The 17,053-nt window shown below is 33.1% G+C and overlaps 3 protein-coding genes across 3 annotated transcripts; 1 reads left to right on the top strand and 2 right to left on the bottom strand.

The window, feature by feature from the left end:
• Nucleotides 1–1,466: 1,466 nt before the first annotated feature.
• LOC145129841 (Pentatricopeptide repeat (PPR) superfamily protein) lies at nucleotides 1,467–5,758 on the top strand. The gene is made up of 2 exons (XM_079064656.1): nucleotides 1,467–3,509; nucleotides 4,206–5,758. The coding sequence occupies exon 1, from the start codon at nucleotides 1,647–1,649 to the stop codon at nucleotides 3,483–3,485; it is 1,839 nt and encodes a 612-aa protein (XP_078920782.1). The 5' UTR covers nucleotides 1,467–1,646; the 3' UTR covers nucleotides 3,486–3,509; nucleotides 4,206–5,758.
• Nucleotides 3,559–5,582, bottom strand: LOC145129842 (RNA-binding KH domain-containing protein PEPPER-like). The gene is made up of 6 exons (XM_079064657.1): nucleotides 5,259–5,582; nucleotides 4,817–5,063; nucleotides 4,582–4,733; nucleotides 4,255–4,497; nucleotides 3,984–4,178; nucleotides 3,559–3,904 (listed from the first exon to the last, which is right to left on the bottom strand). Exons 1-6 carry the CDS (start codon nucleotides 5,580–5,582, stop codon nucleotides 3,701–3,703), a joined length of 1,365 nt encoding a protein of 454 aa, XP_078920783.1. The 3' UTR covers nucleotides 3,559–3,700.
• Nucleotides 5,759–12,854: 7,096 nt separating the features above from the next.
• On the bottom strand, nucleotides 12,855–16,331 carry LOC145132557 (protein SHOU4-like). Its single transcript, XM_079067392.1, has 6 exons — nucleotides 15,999–16,331; nucleotides 14,531–15,226; nucleotides 14,327–14,438; nucleotides 14,005–14,160; nucleotides 13,423–13,634; nucleotides 12,855–13,314 (listed from the first exon to the last, which is right to left on the bottom strand). The coding sequence occupies exons 2-6, from the start codon at nucleotides 15,148–15,150 to the stop codon at nucleotides 13,122–13,124; spliced, it is 1,293 nt and encodes a 430-aa protein (XP_078923518.1). The 5' UTR covers nucleotides 15,151–15,226; nucleotides 15,999–16,331; the 3' UTR covers nucleotides 12,855–13,121.
• Between the last annotated feature and the right edge of the window lie 722 nt (nucleotides 16,332–17,053).

The raw sequence follows: 17,053 nt of genomic DNA, 5'->3' as shown, positions 1-17,053 counted from the left end.
CGTCGCTAATCTGTCACAAAAACAATTGTAGTCATTTTGAGATTCTGTCAGTAATCTGTTAGTAAGTTATTCCAAATTCCGTCGGTAATCTGTTAGTAAGTTATTTCAGATTCCGTTGGTAATCTGTTAGTAAAATTTTCCGTCGGTAATCCGTTGCAAACAAATTCCGTCGGTAATCTGTTGCAAAATATATTCCGTTGGTGATCTGTTACTATTTCCGACGGAAAAATCCGTCACTAAAAATTAGCCATAGCTGTCGGAAATCCGTTACAAACAATTAGCGACAAGAATATGCCGACGGATTTTGGTGTGTTACAATTCTGTCGGTAAAGAGCATTAGCGACGGATTACCGACGGTTTTTGCTGTCGGTAATGCTCTTTTTCTAGTAGTGAGCTATATGAAGCAACAAAAAAAAATCATCATTTTATATATCAATAATCTCTACAGTTTAAAAAAATGCAAAATTCAAAAACTACACCTCATAACGAATTGTACGGATGTCACTAGTGATGAAAAGTATGATTGAAAACAAATAATTAAAATAACTAGTCTTATTTATCAGATTAAAAATTTATCATATATTATACTATACCTGAAAAAAGACTTTAATTTATTTACAACCTCATCAAGCCCCTTATCAGATAGCATGCAAACAAATCATATTTTATTCAGAACTTCAATTATTTAAAAAAATTAATTAATTAAATTAGTGATAATAAGATACAAAATTTACCTTAGGATAGGTGTCTTTGGCTGGGCGTTCTGCTAGGCCCATCAAAAATTGAGCTACCTGAAGCTATGCTTTTTACGTTGTTTATGTAAAAGTTTCTATATGTAAAATTGCTTTTGATTTTGTTCCAAATCATCATTGTATTATGGTTTATTTTTTATGTTAGCGACTGTTTATTGGCGATTCACAGATTGCTAAACAGGTAGAAATTGGGAGTGTTACACTAAGGCTGTGTTTGGCGCGCCACAGCTAGCTGATAAGCTAGTTTATTTTTCGAGCTTTTTTATGTTGTCGTGTTTGATAAGCCAAAAAATAGCTTATAAGCTAGCTTATATGCTAGCTTTTTGAAAAGCTACTTAGACTAGCTTTTAGGAGCTTTTTTAAAATTGTCCAAATACACCCCTTAATTAATTATAGAAACACATATTATTACATGTCTTTTTATATAATTTTATACATTTCAGCTAGTGTTGTCAAACGTTATTTTTTATCAGCTAGCTTTTTATTTAACAGCTAGTTTTTCAGCTATCAGCTAGCTTTTCAGCTAGTACGTCAAACATAGCGTAAGTCTTTCTATATTGTATAGGTTATTCAGTGAAGTAGCCACTTTTCTTATAAAATCAAAAAATATTTTATGGGTTTGAACTTTGACGTAAAAATGTAACCCACCGTTTAAAAAAACGAGTTTATGCTTCAAGCTTGAGGTAGAAAAGGACTCGTATTATATTTCGGAAAATTTAATGAACGCTACAAGTCGGTCGTCAATCTATGCAAAATAAAGAGAAAAACTTAATTTTAGTAAACCTCGGAAGCGACGAGTGAGAAGTTGCCACATTAACTCCAGTTTTAGCCCTGCCTTTACGCCAATTTAAGATCTCACGGATGAAATTAAGCTCAATTGCATATAGATTTTAAATGTCCAAAAGGATCCTCAAAACTCGACTGAACAATTTCCTTCCCAATTTTTCATCCCTCCCCCCAATCCCAAACATCACATCATGCATTACATCCCTCCAATCATGTGCCGATCAGACCAACTTACAGGAAGGAAAGAAACTCCATTCCTACATGCTCATCAATGGCTTCCTCAGCTCCCCACGCTCTATCACCAGCCTCATCAACATGTACTCCAAATGCAACTCCATCTCCGATGCCTTTCTGGTTTTTACTTCATCGTCTCACTCCCAACTCAACGTTTTTGCTTACAACGCAATCATTGCCGGATTTATCCACAATGAGATGCCAGAACCCGCATTACAGGTTTATACAAAAATGCAAGTGGCAGGTGTTTCGATGGATAAATACACGTTCCCTTGTGTGGTCAAGGCATTATCGAGTTGTGGCGATGTTGCTGGTTTGAAGATTGTTCATGGGTTGGTCTTTAAATTTGGGGTGGATCATGATCTGTTTGTCGGTAGTGCTGTAGTCGATGGGTACTTTAAACTTGGGTTAATGGAGGATGCACACAAAGTGTTCGATGAAATGCCCGATAGAGATGTTGTCCTATGGAACGCCATGATTAATAGGTACGCACAAATTGGTGAACACAATAGCGCATTGGAGTGCTTACATAGACTACGCACAGGAGGGAATGTTCCTAGTAGTTTCACTGTAACTGGGATATTATCAGTGCTCACCATGAAAGGGGACCTTGACAATGGGAAGTCCATCCATGGATTTGCAACCAAGATGGGTTACTCTTCAGGTATAGCAGTTTGCAATGCCCTAATCGACATGTATGGAAAATGCAAATCCTTTCTCGATGCTCTTGATATCTTTGAAAGAATGGAGATTAAAGATATATATTCATGGAATTCGATAATCGGTGTTCATCAACAATCCGGTGATCATGAAGAAACCCTAAATCTTTTCAGGCAAATGTTACACGATCGTACATTTTGCCCCGATTTAGTCACCTTCACCACTGTCCTCCCTGCATGCTCTCATTTAGCAGCACTAAGACATGGTAAGCAGATTCATGGGTACATGATCACAAAGAATTTAGGGAAAGAAGATGATACTCGCATCAACAACGCCCTCATGGACATGTATGGAAAATGTGGAAGTATGGAAGAAGCCCAAATGGTTTTCAATCACATGGGTAATAAAGATTCGGCTTCTTGGAACATCATGATCAATAGTTACGCAGTGCACGGGTTTGGCCACGAGGCATTAGACGTGTTTCATAAGATGTGTAAAACAGATTTGAAACTCGACGAGGTGACATTCGTCGGGGTTCTTTCAGCTTGCTGTCATGCAGGCCTACTAAATCAAGGGCGAGAATTTCTCGCCCAAATGGAGCTGAAATACAAGATACTGCCGACAGTCGAGCACTATACTTGTGTAATCGACATGCTTGGTCGAGCAGGACTGCTCGACCAAGCATACGAATTGCTATCCGTAATGCCCGTTAGACCAAACTCAGTCGTCTGGCGGGCATTTCTAGCAGCATGCCACCTCCATGGAGATGCGAAACTTGCAGAAATTGCTGCGAGAAATGTTATTGATCTTGAACCGGAGCATTGTGGGAGCTATGTTTTGATGTCTAATGTGTATGGGACTATGGGTAGGTATGAGGAGGTGTGTGATGTGAGATTTAATATGAGACAACAAAATGTGAAGAAAACACCGGGGTGTAGTTGGATTGAGTTTGGAGATGGGGTGCATGTTTTTGGGAGTCGTGATCAAGTCCATTTTGATGAAGAATTAATTTATAGCGAGCTTGGTTCGTTGTATGCGACCATGGGTCTATGAAAAAGTCAAACCATTTGTTGATTGGTGAGAGTTCTAGTCAACATTTGTTTTTTTTTCTTTTTTCAAATTCGTATTTTGAAGAATAGACAAGGTACTTTACTTTTTACTAGAAACAAAACATGATGAAGTTGATTGAAGCTTTTTATAGAATAGTACATTTGAGATAGGTTTGAATAAAAGAAAGCTTCAATTATGTATGAGTATGGTTACATTTTTCACAACCTGTAACTAGTATATCCTCCTCCTCCTAAACCCGAGGATGGGTAGCCAGCAGCATATGATTGGCCACCAATACCATAAGTTGATGGTGGTTGGTATGATGAATTCCCAATTTGAGAGTAGGAAGACCTCAAACTTGACTCCAACTTTGCATAGCTGCTGATGCTTGGAATCGATTCCTTATGCCCATTCACACATTCCTGAAGAAAAAAAAATAAATCATCAATATGACATACTTCAATTCTCATAAGTATATATTATGAAATGTAGAAAGGGAACCTGAATGAGCTGCTGAGCTGTCTGAACTTGTGATGATGTCCCTTTTATTTCAACTGTAATTTCATCTGGTAAACCTCTACTCTCTTGCACAGTAAGAATCGCACCACTTGTCCTACGAATATACGCGATATTTGTCCCCCCAACTCCAATAATATCCTCAGCATAAGCTAGTGGTATTTGCATTGTTTGAGCTATCTGATTTACATAACCTTATTAATGTAGGAAAAAAGGGAAGAAAGAACCCTAATTTCTTGAAGAGATGATTGCTGACCTGAGTTACAATAGGGCCACCAGTACGAGCAATTGCAGGAGAATGTAGGCCAGGATCACGTCCATACAAGGAAAGCCCATGGGAAGAAAGATGTGATTCTCTTTGGGGTTCACGATCAAGAAAGAGTGTCTCTCTCCTCATTGGAAGAGAAAAATCACCACCAATTCCAGTAGTATGCAGCATGGGCTTCTCAGCCCATGTTTCCACTTGTTGGCTTTCTTGTGTCACTGCTGCTACATTATTCTGTAAAAGTAAATTGTCTATTATTCACATAAACAATGGTGTTATAGTTTCAAAATATACGTAAATCAAATGGTGATCACTTACAGTCTTCTCAAACAAAGGAAGAACACTACGATCTACTAAAAACCTCCTTAAATGTCCCACCACAGCTTCTAAAGCTTTCAGGACTTTTACAGCTTCTCCCTGAATATCCACGATCCTCTCTTCTGAATTCGCAGATATAGCTGCCACTTCATCTAGCAAAAGAACATTTTTTTCAGAAATGAAAAAGATTGAATTCATTGAGTTTGCGAATTTGAAAGAGTCAATTCATTCATACCACCAGAGAGCACACGCACTTGACAACCACTGCTCTCCTGGATTGACTTGATTGATGATCCTTGCTTCCCGATCAGACTGATGGCTTGCATTGATGGAACCAACATTCGGATTGCACAAAATGGTACGGATGCTATACTTTCACCTTCGTTCTCTGGAAATCCATTAATTCGTTTAAATACTCTTATTACAGCATCCATGGCAGGTGAGAGAGGTGCCTCTGTTTCTTCTTTGCCAGAGATTAAGACCTGATGAAGTAACCACAAGTATTATGGCTAACTACGTTTATATCTCGCATACCGAAAGTAAAACTTGCGTAATTATGAACCCTAAATTAGTGTAGGGTTCTCGAATTCAATAAAGGTGAAAGAACGCTTGAATTAAATGAAAAGATTCGAGATTTACAGGTTGAAACTGAAGACAAGAATTTGGAAACAACTTACAATGCGATCAGGGGTACCAACAGGGGCGTCGAGTACGCGAATTCGAGCTTTGGTGTCTTCGCACATCTTTTTGATTATATCTCCTTTCCGTCCAATTATACTCCCAACCTTGAGCACCGGCACAATGAGCCGAAAAACGCAGTCCCCAGGCCATCCAGGCCACTTCTTCTCCTCCGCTAAAGCCGAATCAGTAGCCAGGGGATTTTTATCTGCCGGCTCTGTCTCGGTTCCCAGAGCCGCTTCTACGATGGTGGTGGCAGATTCCGTCTCTGATTTTGAGGCTCCAGTGACGGTGCCATTGACTGAGGGTATGGTAGAAGCCATTAATGTGCGTTTGAGCAGGCTAGGGTTTTTATGGACGAAGGGTTTGTTTGACGAAGAGGGGATCTGGAAATAAAAGTACTTCGACGCTTAAGTGAGGTCTTACATATGGGATCTGTAACCAAATGTATGCGACTATGCTCCTTTCAGAAGTCAAATTACTTTCTTGCCCCTTCTTATTTTTAGTTATGCCGAAATAATAATATGTATTTTAAGTTCATTTTCTTATATTATTTGCATTACTAAAATAGGGTAATTACGAATATATATATATATATATATATATATTTCAAAATTCCGGTTTAACCATCAAGTGTTAATAAGTTCCGAAAAAACCATAATTTTTTGATAAAACGTTGCAGTGCGGCCACTATTATCTATTAGAGCCGGTTTTAATTATAAAAAAAAACATTATTTTCCCAAAAGTTCGGTTTAACCATCAATTTATAAGTGGTTATTTTAACACCAAATAAAAATTTGTGGTTTTTCAGCACAAATGCAGGTTAGAGAGATCATGATAAAACTTTTAGGGAATATCTCCAGAAAAATCTCAATATTTTGGGCAAATTTTTAATAAAGTTCTAAATTTTATTTTTTGAATAAAAAAGTCCTGATTTTTTCACCTTTTGAATAGAAAAAAGCCCAAAAAACCGACTAATTTATTCACTTTAGCCCTTTTTGACCTATTCAGCAGGTCATGAGACCAAATTGTTATTTTTTCGAAAATAATGGGACTTTTTTGCAGATTTCGTCAAAATTTTTATATAATGTATAAACATATTTTTTACATATCTATATCTATTTTTATGTATTTTTGTATTTTTTTTATGTTTTTATATGTATATATTTACATATTTTTATGTATTTTAAATGTATAAACGTATTTTTTTACTTATTTATATGTATTTTTAACCATTTTACATATTTTTATGTATTTTTATGTGTTATTTTTTATGTATTATGTATTTATATGTATTTTTATATATTTTTACCTATTTATGTATTTTTAAAGCTTTTTATATAGATGTTTATGTATTTTAAGTGTATAAACGTATCTTTTACGTATTTATATCTATTTTTAAGTATTTTACATATTTTTTATGTGTTACGTATTTATATTTTTTTTTAAAGTTTTTTATATAGATGTTTTTGTATATTTACGTATTTTAAATGTATAAACGTATTGTTTTACGTATTTATATGTATTTTTTAAGTATTTTACATATTTTTGTGAGTTTTTTTATGTATTATGTATTTTTATATATTTTTGCGTATTTATGTATTTTTTTTAGTTTTCTTATATAGATGTTTATGTATTTTTATGTATATTAAATGTTTAATTGTATTATTTTTATGTAAAGAAATATATAAACACGTAAAAATATACAATTAAACATTTAATATACATAAAAATACATAAACATCTATATAAGAAAACTAAAAAAATACATAAATACGCAAAAATACATATAAATACATAATACATAAAAAAACACACAAAAAATATGTAAAATACTTAAAAAATACATATAAATACGTAAAACAATGTGTCTATACATTTAAAATACATATATATACAAAGACATCTATATAAAACACTTAAAAAAATACATAAATACGTAATATATAAAAAATATGTAAATACTTAAAAATATATATAAATACGTAAAAAATACGTTTATACATTTAAAATACATAAACATCTATATAAAAAGCTTTTAAAAATACATAAATACGTAAAAATACATAGAAATACATAATACATAAAAAATAACACATAAAAATACATAAAAAAATATGTAAAATGGTTAAAAATACATATAAATAAGTAAAAAAAATACATTTATACATTTAAAATACATAAAAGTACGTAAATATATACATATAAAAACATAAAAAAATACACAAATACGTAAAAATAGATATAGATATGTAAAAAATATGTTTATACATTATATAAAAATTTTGACGAAATTTGCAAAACGTCCTATTATTTTCGAAAAATTAACAATTTGGTCTCATGACCTGCTGAACAGGTCAAAAAGGGTTAAAGTGAATAAAATAGCCGGTTTCTTGGGCTTTTCTATTCAAAAGGTGAAAAAGTCAGGACTTTTTTATTCAATAAATAAAATTTAGGAGTTTATTAAAAATTTCTCAAAATATTATGACTTTTTTGGAAATATCCCAAACTTTTATCTAAAAATGGGTAGTTTTTTTAGCACAAATAAAAATTAGATGGTTAAATTAGAAAAAATGACAAAATATAGTGGCTTTTTTGGTCATTAACCCTAAGTAAAATCAACAAAATTAGAACATGTATTTTTATTTCACACATCTATTTAATTTTTATATTTGTTACATCAACAATTAAGATATGTTATTATCATTATTTTTTTGAAGTATACACCCTAAAATGATAGTTTAATAAATATGAACCATAAATTAAAATTTATTTTCTAATGATAGACATTTTTAAATCCCTTTAGATAAATATTATAAAAAATAGTAATTATCAATATATAATGCATTGATCTTGAGAAGGCATACCAGGGGTGGTGAGCAGTGTGAGGAAGGCCTTCGCCCTTTTAGGTGTATGGGTTGTTCTAGAGCTGGAACAATAATACATTGACTGCAATCTGAGCGGCACCACCCACCCTACCCTACCACTTATAGGCGGTCGTTCATCCAACCATAGTGATCTTAAATAGGGATCCTACATCAATAAAGAGAATCACCATAAAATACCACTAGATCGAGCACCAGTGATTTCGTATTCGATCAAAATCTTGGTTAATTGATCAAAGTGGGCAGCTCCAGTGGACCTATATATCTTGGAACAAATAGGATGGGTCACACCGCATGTATAGACGTAAACCCCCTTGCTACTGTACGTGTGACTCTCTCATAAAGAGTTGGCTCTCAATCTTAATAGGGAAGAAAGTATCCTGAGAGACCAATCTAGAATGAAGTGGTTGTTGTGACAAAAACTCAATCGACTTCCATGCTTCAATCAAATAAGGGTACCCCAAACAAGTTAACTTCAAGCTCCCGTCACAAGATGGTTCTTTTATTACTAATAGGAAGGATATAGGGAAAATGTAGCTTATTACTCTAACATCTTTACTTCAGTAGCTTGTGACAACAGAGTGACCTTTGAAATTGTATCCTTTGCCTCGTCATTGAATAAGACAACATTGTTTATGTGTTATTCCTGTTGAATCTGAGATTCATAGTGTTGTCTTTGGTGTAATCCTGACTGAGCATCTAATCTAGATGGATTCACTGGTCATTTTTTCAGTCTTGTTAGTCTGAGATCCAGGATGATGTCATTACTGCCATCCAGGATTTATTCATGGGTGCCCTCTCTCTACTGCTTACACTTCAACTACGTAGGTGCTTATTCCTAAAGTTTCATCCCCTAATTCCTTATACGATATGAGTCCTATTAGCTTGACTCTTTCTTCTTAAACATTTCTTTCCAAGATTTTTAATGACAAGCTCAGTGTGGTTCTTCCTTTTATTATATCTTTAGAGCAGGCATGCTTTATGAAAGGCAAATCTATTTATGAGAGCATTTTTTGCCCCGCTCATGAACTTCTTGTTGATATAAAAAAGATATATGAGGGTTATGATAACGACTAATATACAGAAAGCATGTGAAAGACTAGACTGTATTTTTGTATGGTTGTTCTTAAGAAGTTTGGTTTCTCTGATTCCTGGTTTAAGATTCTTTTTTCTTACATCAACAATTGTTGGTATTTTGTTAGTGTGTAAGGTGAGTTGAATGTTTTCTTTAAATATTACGAAAGAATGAGGCAAGTACAGTAGAATGTCTTAGATTGCTAAAAGGAGGCTTTTCCATGCAGGCGCTTACTAGACACCCAAGTTAGTGTTGATGATTACATGACATCCATTCTAGATTGTTCTATACTTTTCTAGTTTGATTTATACTTGTATATGATTCTCTATAAGAGTTTGGAGTTGATTGGTTGCAGCAGACCACTAAGACTGATCTACTAATATCATCTTATGATTTATGAATAGTTTTCTTAACGTCATCAAAGACCTCCAACTTACAGGACTTCATTTAAGAAGGCCCCTTCTTAAATATCATAATTTGCCCGTTTGTTCTGGAATAATCTTTTTAGGAGGGATAATTATACATATTTGTGTCAAATCCTTCTATTATTAAGTACTGATGGTATCATTTTGATGTGTTTCAATTTTTTCGAACAAGAGAGGTTTGATGCTTCCGAATCCAGTATTATTTCCACTTCCTACTCACATTATGCTCTTTATGATATCAGATTATGATTCAATTGCCACGTATTTAGCTATTGAGACTCAAAGTTTATGTTTTTATGTTTTTTTAACATCTTAAATTTATTCAAAAAACTAGAAAGGAGCTAGAAGAAAAAGAACATTACAAAAAAAGGAAAGGGTTTTGTAACCACTGGTCCAAGACATATGTGGTTTATGTTTTTATGTGAACCCAACATCAAAAAATTTAACATACCAATCCCATATTAAAACGAAATTTCAAGTTAACTTGCAATTCGCAACATTACCAACAAAAATAAAACGAAATTTCTAGTTAACTTGCAATTCGCAACATTACCAACAAAAATAAAACGAAATTTCAAGTTAACTTGCATTTCGCAACATACCAACAAAAATCATACCAATGTAGGTAATCATATATTTGTGTGTTCACTAATGGATTAAGAAACCATTCTAGATTCCAAACCAAATATTAGAAGTTCATCTGCTTCAATCCATACAAAGGCTTGTAAGTTTTTTTTTTTTTTTAATATTCTCTCTTTATTTGTTCCTTAATAGAGAACACACATTATATATCTTCTAAATACAAAATTTTCGGTGATTTCCTTTTTTTTTTCTTTTCCCTTGTACTTTTTTTTTATTTTCCATTCTCACTCCCTATACAGTGAATTCATGAATTCATGTACATATTCCACCCCTTTATTTTGAAAAATGGCATTTCCTTTCCTATATTTTTTAAAATGATACTTTTACCCTCGATTTTTTATTACTTTTTAAAATATCGCTTTCACCCCTGAACTTTGAATTTTTTCAAATATGACTTTAACCCCCTCATTTTTTTAATGTGTTTACCCTCGTCTACATTTACCACCCCCTCTACTTTGTATAATTTCACTTTAAACCCCTCGAATTTTATGTTTGTAAAATTCGTTAATTTATTAGAAAACAAAAAACTAATTTAATGTGTTACTTTTATGTGTGTATCATAATAAATTCGAGGTGGTCAGCTTTTCGACGTAAATTTAGAAATTTCGTCTGTTAATTTTTTTTAAAAAAATTTACTTGTTTTTTTATGTACATATTAGTATAAATTTTAGTATGTATACGTTTCGACGTTTTTTTTTTTTGGTAATTTGTGTTTGCCTACGTTTTGATGTAAATATTTGTTTGTGTTATCGTGCTTACTTTTAAGCATTTTGTTTGACATGGATTTGTTCCTTGACTTTTATTTTTGGCAACTTACGTCCTCCTAAGATTTTATGCATGATTTTGGTCCCTGGTTTCAGTGGTTTGACTACTTAGTTCCTCCAAAGTTTCTATTTGCTACTGAAAGAGTTCCTTTTTTAAATTCATTATTGCCGCCGCAACGTGCGTCGGGTAAAATCCTAGTAAAATTCTAACTGTGTTTTTTTTTCCAACTTAAAGTTACAATCTAATCATTTAAGCCACACTAATTAAAATTCATTTGATTAATTTTCAAAGTCAAAAATTTCAAATTTTCCTCCCGAATTTTTGGTAACCAATATTTCACTTTCTTAACAATCAAGGTGTGGAGACTAAAATAGTATTATATGTTATATTTCCAGCATACCTTAATTTTTCGGGGAAGTGATTCGTACACAACAGTTTTTGCCATACACAACAATTCATGCCTTATATAGTTGTACAATACAACATTTTAAAGCACCAATTGTTGTGTATGGAAAAAAATTATTGTGTACGGATCAGCTCCCTTAATTTTCGACCTCTGAAGATTTTCTTTCTTGAATAATTGTTGTTTGTTTAATCATATACCATATTCAACAATTAAACATCAATTAAACTCATTAATGACATTTTACACTTGGAGGCCAAAACGTCTAATCTCAAATAATATGTGTCACATCTACTTTTCTTCGTCATCACATCATTATCATTAACTTTATGACCATTACTCTTCTCAATGTCATATACACAAATTGAAATTTCTCCCCACAAGGAGATGGTTTTGAGTCATGAAGGGAAAACATCCCATGTTCATCACTAGTCCCATATGCACCAATATGGTATGCGGGACCTTCCTAAATAACATGTTTATCTTTCGGCTAACGAGCATACTTAAAACAACCAAATTGAGAAATCATTATAGAAGAGACTTAGTTGCTTCCATCTAAACAATGTCATCATTAATATAGACAACAATAATGATAGTAGGATATTTGAAAGTTAACATGATCTTATGATATACCATATGTAATTTTCTCCCCACCATATTAAGTAGGTCCACAATAGGTTTATACCCAAATATAGATTCAAGGTTTGATTATTCAGATCTTGATTCTTGCAAATACTCCAACCATCATTAACTTTCTCCCACGCTCATCCACTGCAAAAGGTACTCTATGATTATCATTTTGTGAATTCATTATCAATTCAAAGAAATTGGATTTGAAGACAGTAGAAAAGATTGAAAGAATTGTTATTTGGTTCCAATGAAACTCATGGATATATACCATCCCAACATTTCGCAAAGTGTTCTGTTTGCAAAACCTAAATGGTAACGATTATTTTGTTTTACCTGCAAATATATCTCATGAATTTAACGAATTTCACAAACATGTCACACAATTATTTTTTTATTAGAAAAGTAAACTTGATCATTAATGTTTTCACAAAGTACTTTCCAGTTTCCACAATATATGTGGTCGTTTTTAGGATAGGAGTTGAAAAAGTAATCTGGTGTTATATCCTTGTATCAGTAGGTAATTTTAGCGATCAACTCTAAAAAATTCATATAAAAAGCAATTACATTCCTACACCCAATCGGACTAGATCATGGAATTTAACGACTTACTCCATCACATTCTTTATTCTATTACCATGTTCGTTCTATTCCTTCATCATTCTACAACATAACACAGCAACAATTATTGTAATTTCATTAAAAAAAACTCACCAATATTCACAACACAAATAAAAACTCTACACCACACCAATGTAGAGTGGTCTAGCAACTTGCATCCAAAGAAAAAAAAAAGTATTATAATTATGCCTTGTTTGTTTTCATAGTATAAAGAAAAAAAGAAAGTAAAACTGTAAACTCATCTCTCAAGTCTCAAAAGTCACCCTCTTTTACCTCTCCATTATCACACAACACCATAACTAGTTACTGTAATAAAAGAAGAAGAAACAGAAACAGAAACAAACTATACAAGAGTATTTTTTGAACATAGTCATTCATGATATCGCAAATTTACTTTTTTACCCCAAATAGCAAAAATGCTAAACAGGAATGACATCAAGCTTTGATGAGTCTTCACCTCTCAAAGCAATGCCTTGAAGGTTGACTGGAAGGAGGCATTGACTCCATTGGCATCCAGTTGGGATTGGATCAGATGGTGGAACTATCATCAACACATTCTCATTTCTCTGAACAATTCCCATCACACTCACTGTGCTTCCTTCTTTTATGTACCTATCATATCAAAGGGTATTTTTGTCTTTTTCTTATCAGGCCATTCTATATTATATTTATATTAGTGAAGATCAAGAAATGAAAGTAGGTTGCTAATGCTATTATTACCCTTCTTTGAGGCGCATGACACGATCATCAGGAGGGATATTTCTGTCATTCAACCATCTAATGAATTGTGGAGATGAATCTTTGTTTGACTGGTCAACTTCTAAAACAACAGATTCTTCCACATATGGAGTCACACGCGCTCCATAACCAGTCTTTACTAATGCCCTCAATCCAGATTGAAAATCAGATATATAGAAATCCACCACATGCCTCTGCAAAATTATTTATATTATTATTTTATAACCAAATCTTCATAATCATTAAGGAATAAGCAATGAAGTAATCTTTTTTGAAAAGTCAAAGCATGTCTTCTTTTTGGAAGTTAGTGAGTATTATATAATCCATAGGAGAATATTTGCTTTATGTAAAGCTAATTAATTACACATGCAAATCAAAAAGAAAAAGATAGACTCTATAATTGATCAATAAATAATCGGTTTTAATCACAACTAACACATGACTCTTATTAGTTTGCAACAAGCATGCAGCTAATAATATTAATAATAATAATATAGCCACCTAACAAAAACATATAATTGTATACTATAAAAATCATGGTTTTATAAATTATAAAATTATTACCTCCATGGATCGTAGGCCCCACGTAAAGCAACGATGTGTGGGGTTTGCAGGTTTTGAACCCCATCCTCTATATTCATATAAACTTGTTGATGTATAAACACATCTAGGAACCCTTTGAAATGATGACTCTAGGGGCACATTTCCACAAGTAACCACCTTCAACAAAATCAAGATTTCCAACATCATATAAATTGACAAATTAAACTATGTAAGAAATCTAAATTAGGTATTTATATATATATATATATATATATATATATATATATATATATATATATATATATATATATAGAACATTCATAACATATTAATAAAAACATACCCCAGACACCTTCACAAACTGTCCATTTTTTGCTGTTCTAAGCTCAGCATCTGGATACCCATCAATAAAACTAACCAAAGATTTCCCTCCCCAACACGCACTCCAAGGTGAACTGCAAACACCCAAAAAGAATCAAAATTTAATAAAAAAAAATATAATTTTTTAAGCATAATAAAAGACAAAGATAGTAAAGATAGTAGTCACCTGGATAAAGATCCACCATCTTTCTTGCTAAGGTGAGTTACAGCCTGGTTTTTAGCCATGGAACTTCTTGACTTAAATGACCCTGTGGAGTCCACCGGACCAGCCACCTTGCGGGGTGCACCGGCGGAGTTAAGTGGTCCAGAAGTGATGAGACCGGTGGTGGGTAGAACTGGCGGGAGTGGTCCAGAATTGTGGCGGGAGCTAGGCATTCCACCACCTTGAGGTCCAGATGACTTCCTTATAGGTTCACCATGTTTATTCAAAGGTCCAGAACTGGTTTTCTTCATTGAAGCTGAACCAGGAGCTGCCCCACCGGAGGACCCCATTCTATTGGCGGCATTGGATGGTGGTTGGTTGGAATGTGAAGAACTGCCGCCACCAAAAGATCCTGTTCTTAGAGGAGCATTAGGTATTGGTCCGGATTTTCTTGGCCTATTGGTGGTGTGTTGACTATGTTCTACATCAAACATTTTGCCAAGTTCGCCGGATTTTTTTATATCACCGCCAGTGTAGGGGACGGCGGTGGAGGACATGGTGGGTGCCCTTTCTTTTGGTTGTTCAGGCCGCCCAGATACGTATAGACCATTGTTCAGTTGATGAGATGGGAATCTTGAACTCATAGTTTGTGTGAACAAAGAGGGTTGTTTTTGTAATATTCTCAGCTTAGAGCAACCGGATCTTGAGCATAATCAAAATCTACACAAGAATGAAAGATTGTGAGCTTTGTTAAAGTAATTCAAGAAAATGAACTATGGAATCCAGTTTAAGATTTCAAGTTATCAGAATCGGGTATAGAAGAAGTTTAAGTACACATTGGATAGTTACCATAAAAGGAAAAGAGAATTAACTTTTGTATTGATTTGAACCAAATGAATGAAGGAAATCCATGGAGTTAGATTTAGGGCCAGAAAAATGTTGCAGGTAGTGATGATCATTTTTGTAAAATGAATGACAGGAAGCATTATGATTCAATAGGGATTAGTCATGGAAAGTTAAGGAAAATTAGCGGATAAACAAGTCTGAGGTATGAATCCTAAAAACTGAGAATCTAAACGAAATGGAAATCCTATTACAACAGAAAATTTTATCATTATCGGACTGAAAGAAATTTCTCATCTATTAAGGCAAAATTCAACTTCATATCAGGATCCAAGTTGCAGCAGAAACAAGTAGAGTGAAATCGGAATCAGTTGAAGCTGTGAGATGATTTGATTAAACAAAGTTAAATGATATGTCTAACATGTTACGGATCCAAATCAAAAGCATTGACCCCAAATTTCACGACTCGTAAATGTTAGAGATCGGAGATGCTGCATCAAAAACAAGTTCAAACAAGCAAAAATACAGCAAACTAATAAGTTCCAAAATAAAAAATTTCGCAAGTGGTTATCGTTCCGCGTCAAAATCAAAGTAAACTGAAATCAGAAACACTGAGTTTAATAAAATAATAAACCCAGAATGTACCTACATTCCCGAATGGAGATCAGAAGCCCTAGACAATGAGTTTGACAGAATTCTAGAAGGGCAAGTAATCAAAGGGGTTTTCGCGGTGATTGACTGAAAAAATTAGTATTTTCAGCATACCTTGTGACGAAGTATAAACATGGCTGATCATGAGATAGAGAATATAGAGAAAGAGAGTTTTAAAATGGGATTTGTTTGTTTGCAAAACGGATTTGTAAGGAACCCTCAAGGAAAACTCCAATCAAATTTTCTTCTCTCTAAAATGCTTCAAGAATACATATTGGACTAAATTTTGCCACCGTCTTTCACTTTCCTTTTCCCTACTTGGATCTTGAATAATAGACAATAATGGCCCTTTCTTTCTTTCAACTCAAAGTCCATATTTTATTAATAACATACCTTCATCAAACTTATTCACCTAATCAAGACTTATATTATAAAAACAAATAATAAATATATATGGAAATATGAAAGATGCAAAGACATTTTGTAATAAACCATATATTTGTATGTATGTGTTTACGGTATAGTATGTATGTATTAGGGTTTCTATAATAACATATAATCAGATAATAGTAATGGTTCATATTCACCAAATTTATTCGACCAATCGAGATAGATTTATCATACAATAATAAATATATGCAAATATGAAAGAACAAAGACAATTTGTTAAAAACTATCTATGTATGCATGTATTTAAGGTATCTGATAAATGTATTAGGGTTTGATAGATTTATCATACAACAATAAATATATGCAAATATGAAAGAACAAAGAAAAATTGTTAAAAACTATTTATGTATGCATGTCTTTAAGGTATCTTATAAATGTATTCGGGTTTCTCATCACTATATTTATGATAAGATTATTTATCATTAAGTATAGGGTTGTCACATTGGATTGAAAACAAAATCCAGGCGTAAGGGAACCCAAAATTACTCACAAAGTAGAAAGATCATTAAAACTATATCGTAGAGTGTGTTATTCTTTTAAATGTCATGCTAGTTAGCAAGAAGAAATGTAAGAAGATAATCAGTTAAAGTGTATCGTAATGAA

The sequence above is a fragment of the Lactuca virosa genome, chromosome 8 (assembly GCF_052849685.1).
Source record: "Lactuca virosa cultivar CGN04683 chromosome 8, Lactuca_virosa_CGN04683_v6, whole genome shotgun sequence".
NCBI lineage: Eukaryota > Viridiplantae > Streptophyta > Magnoliopsida > Asterales > Asteraceae > Lactuca > Lactuca virosa.
The sequence above is the reverse complement of the archived record's forward strand: the minus strand, read 5'-3'. Positions and strand labels throughout refer to the sequence as shown.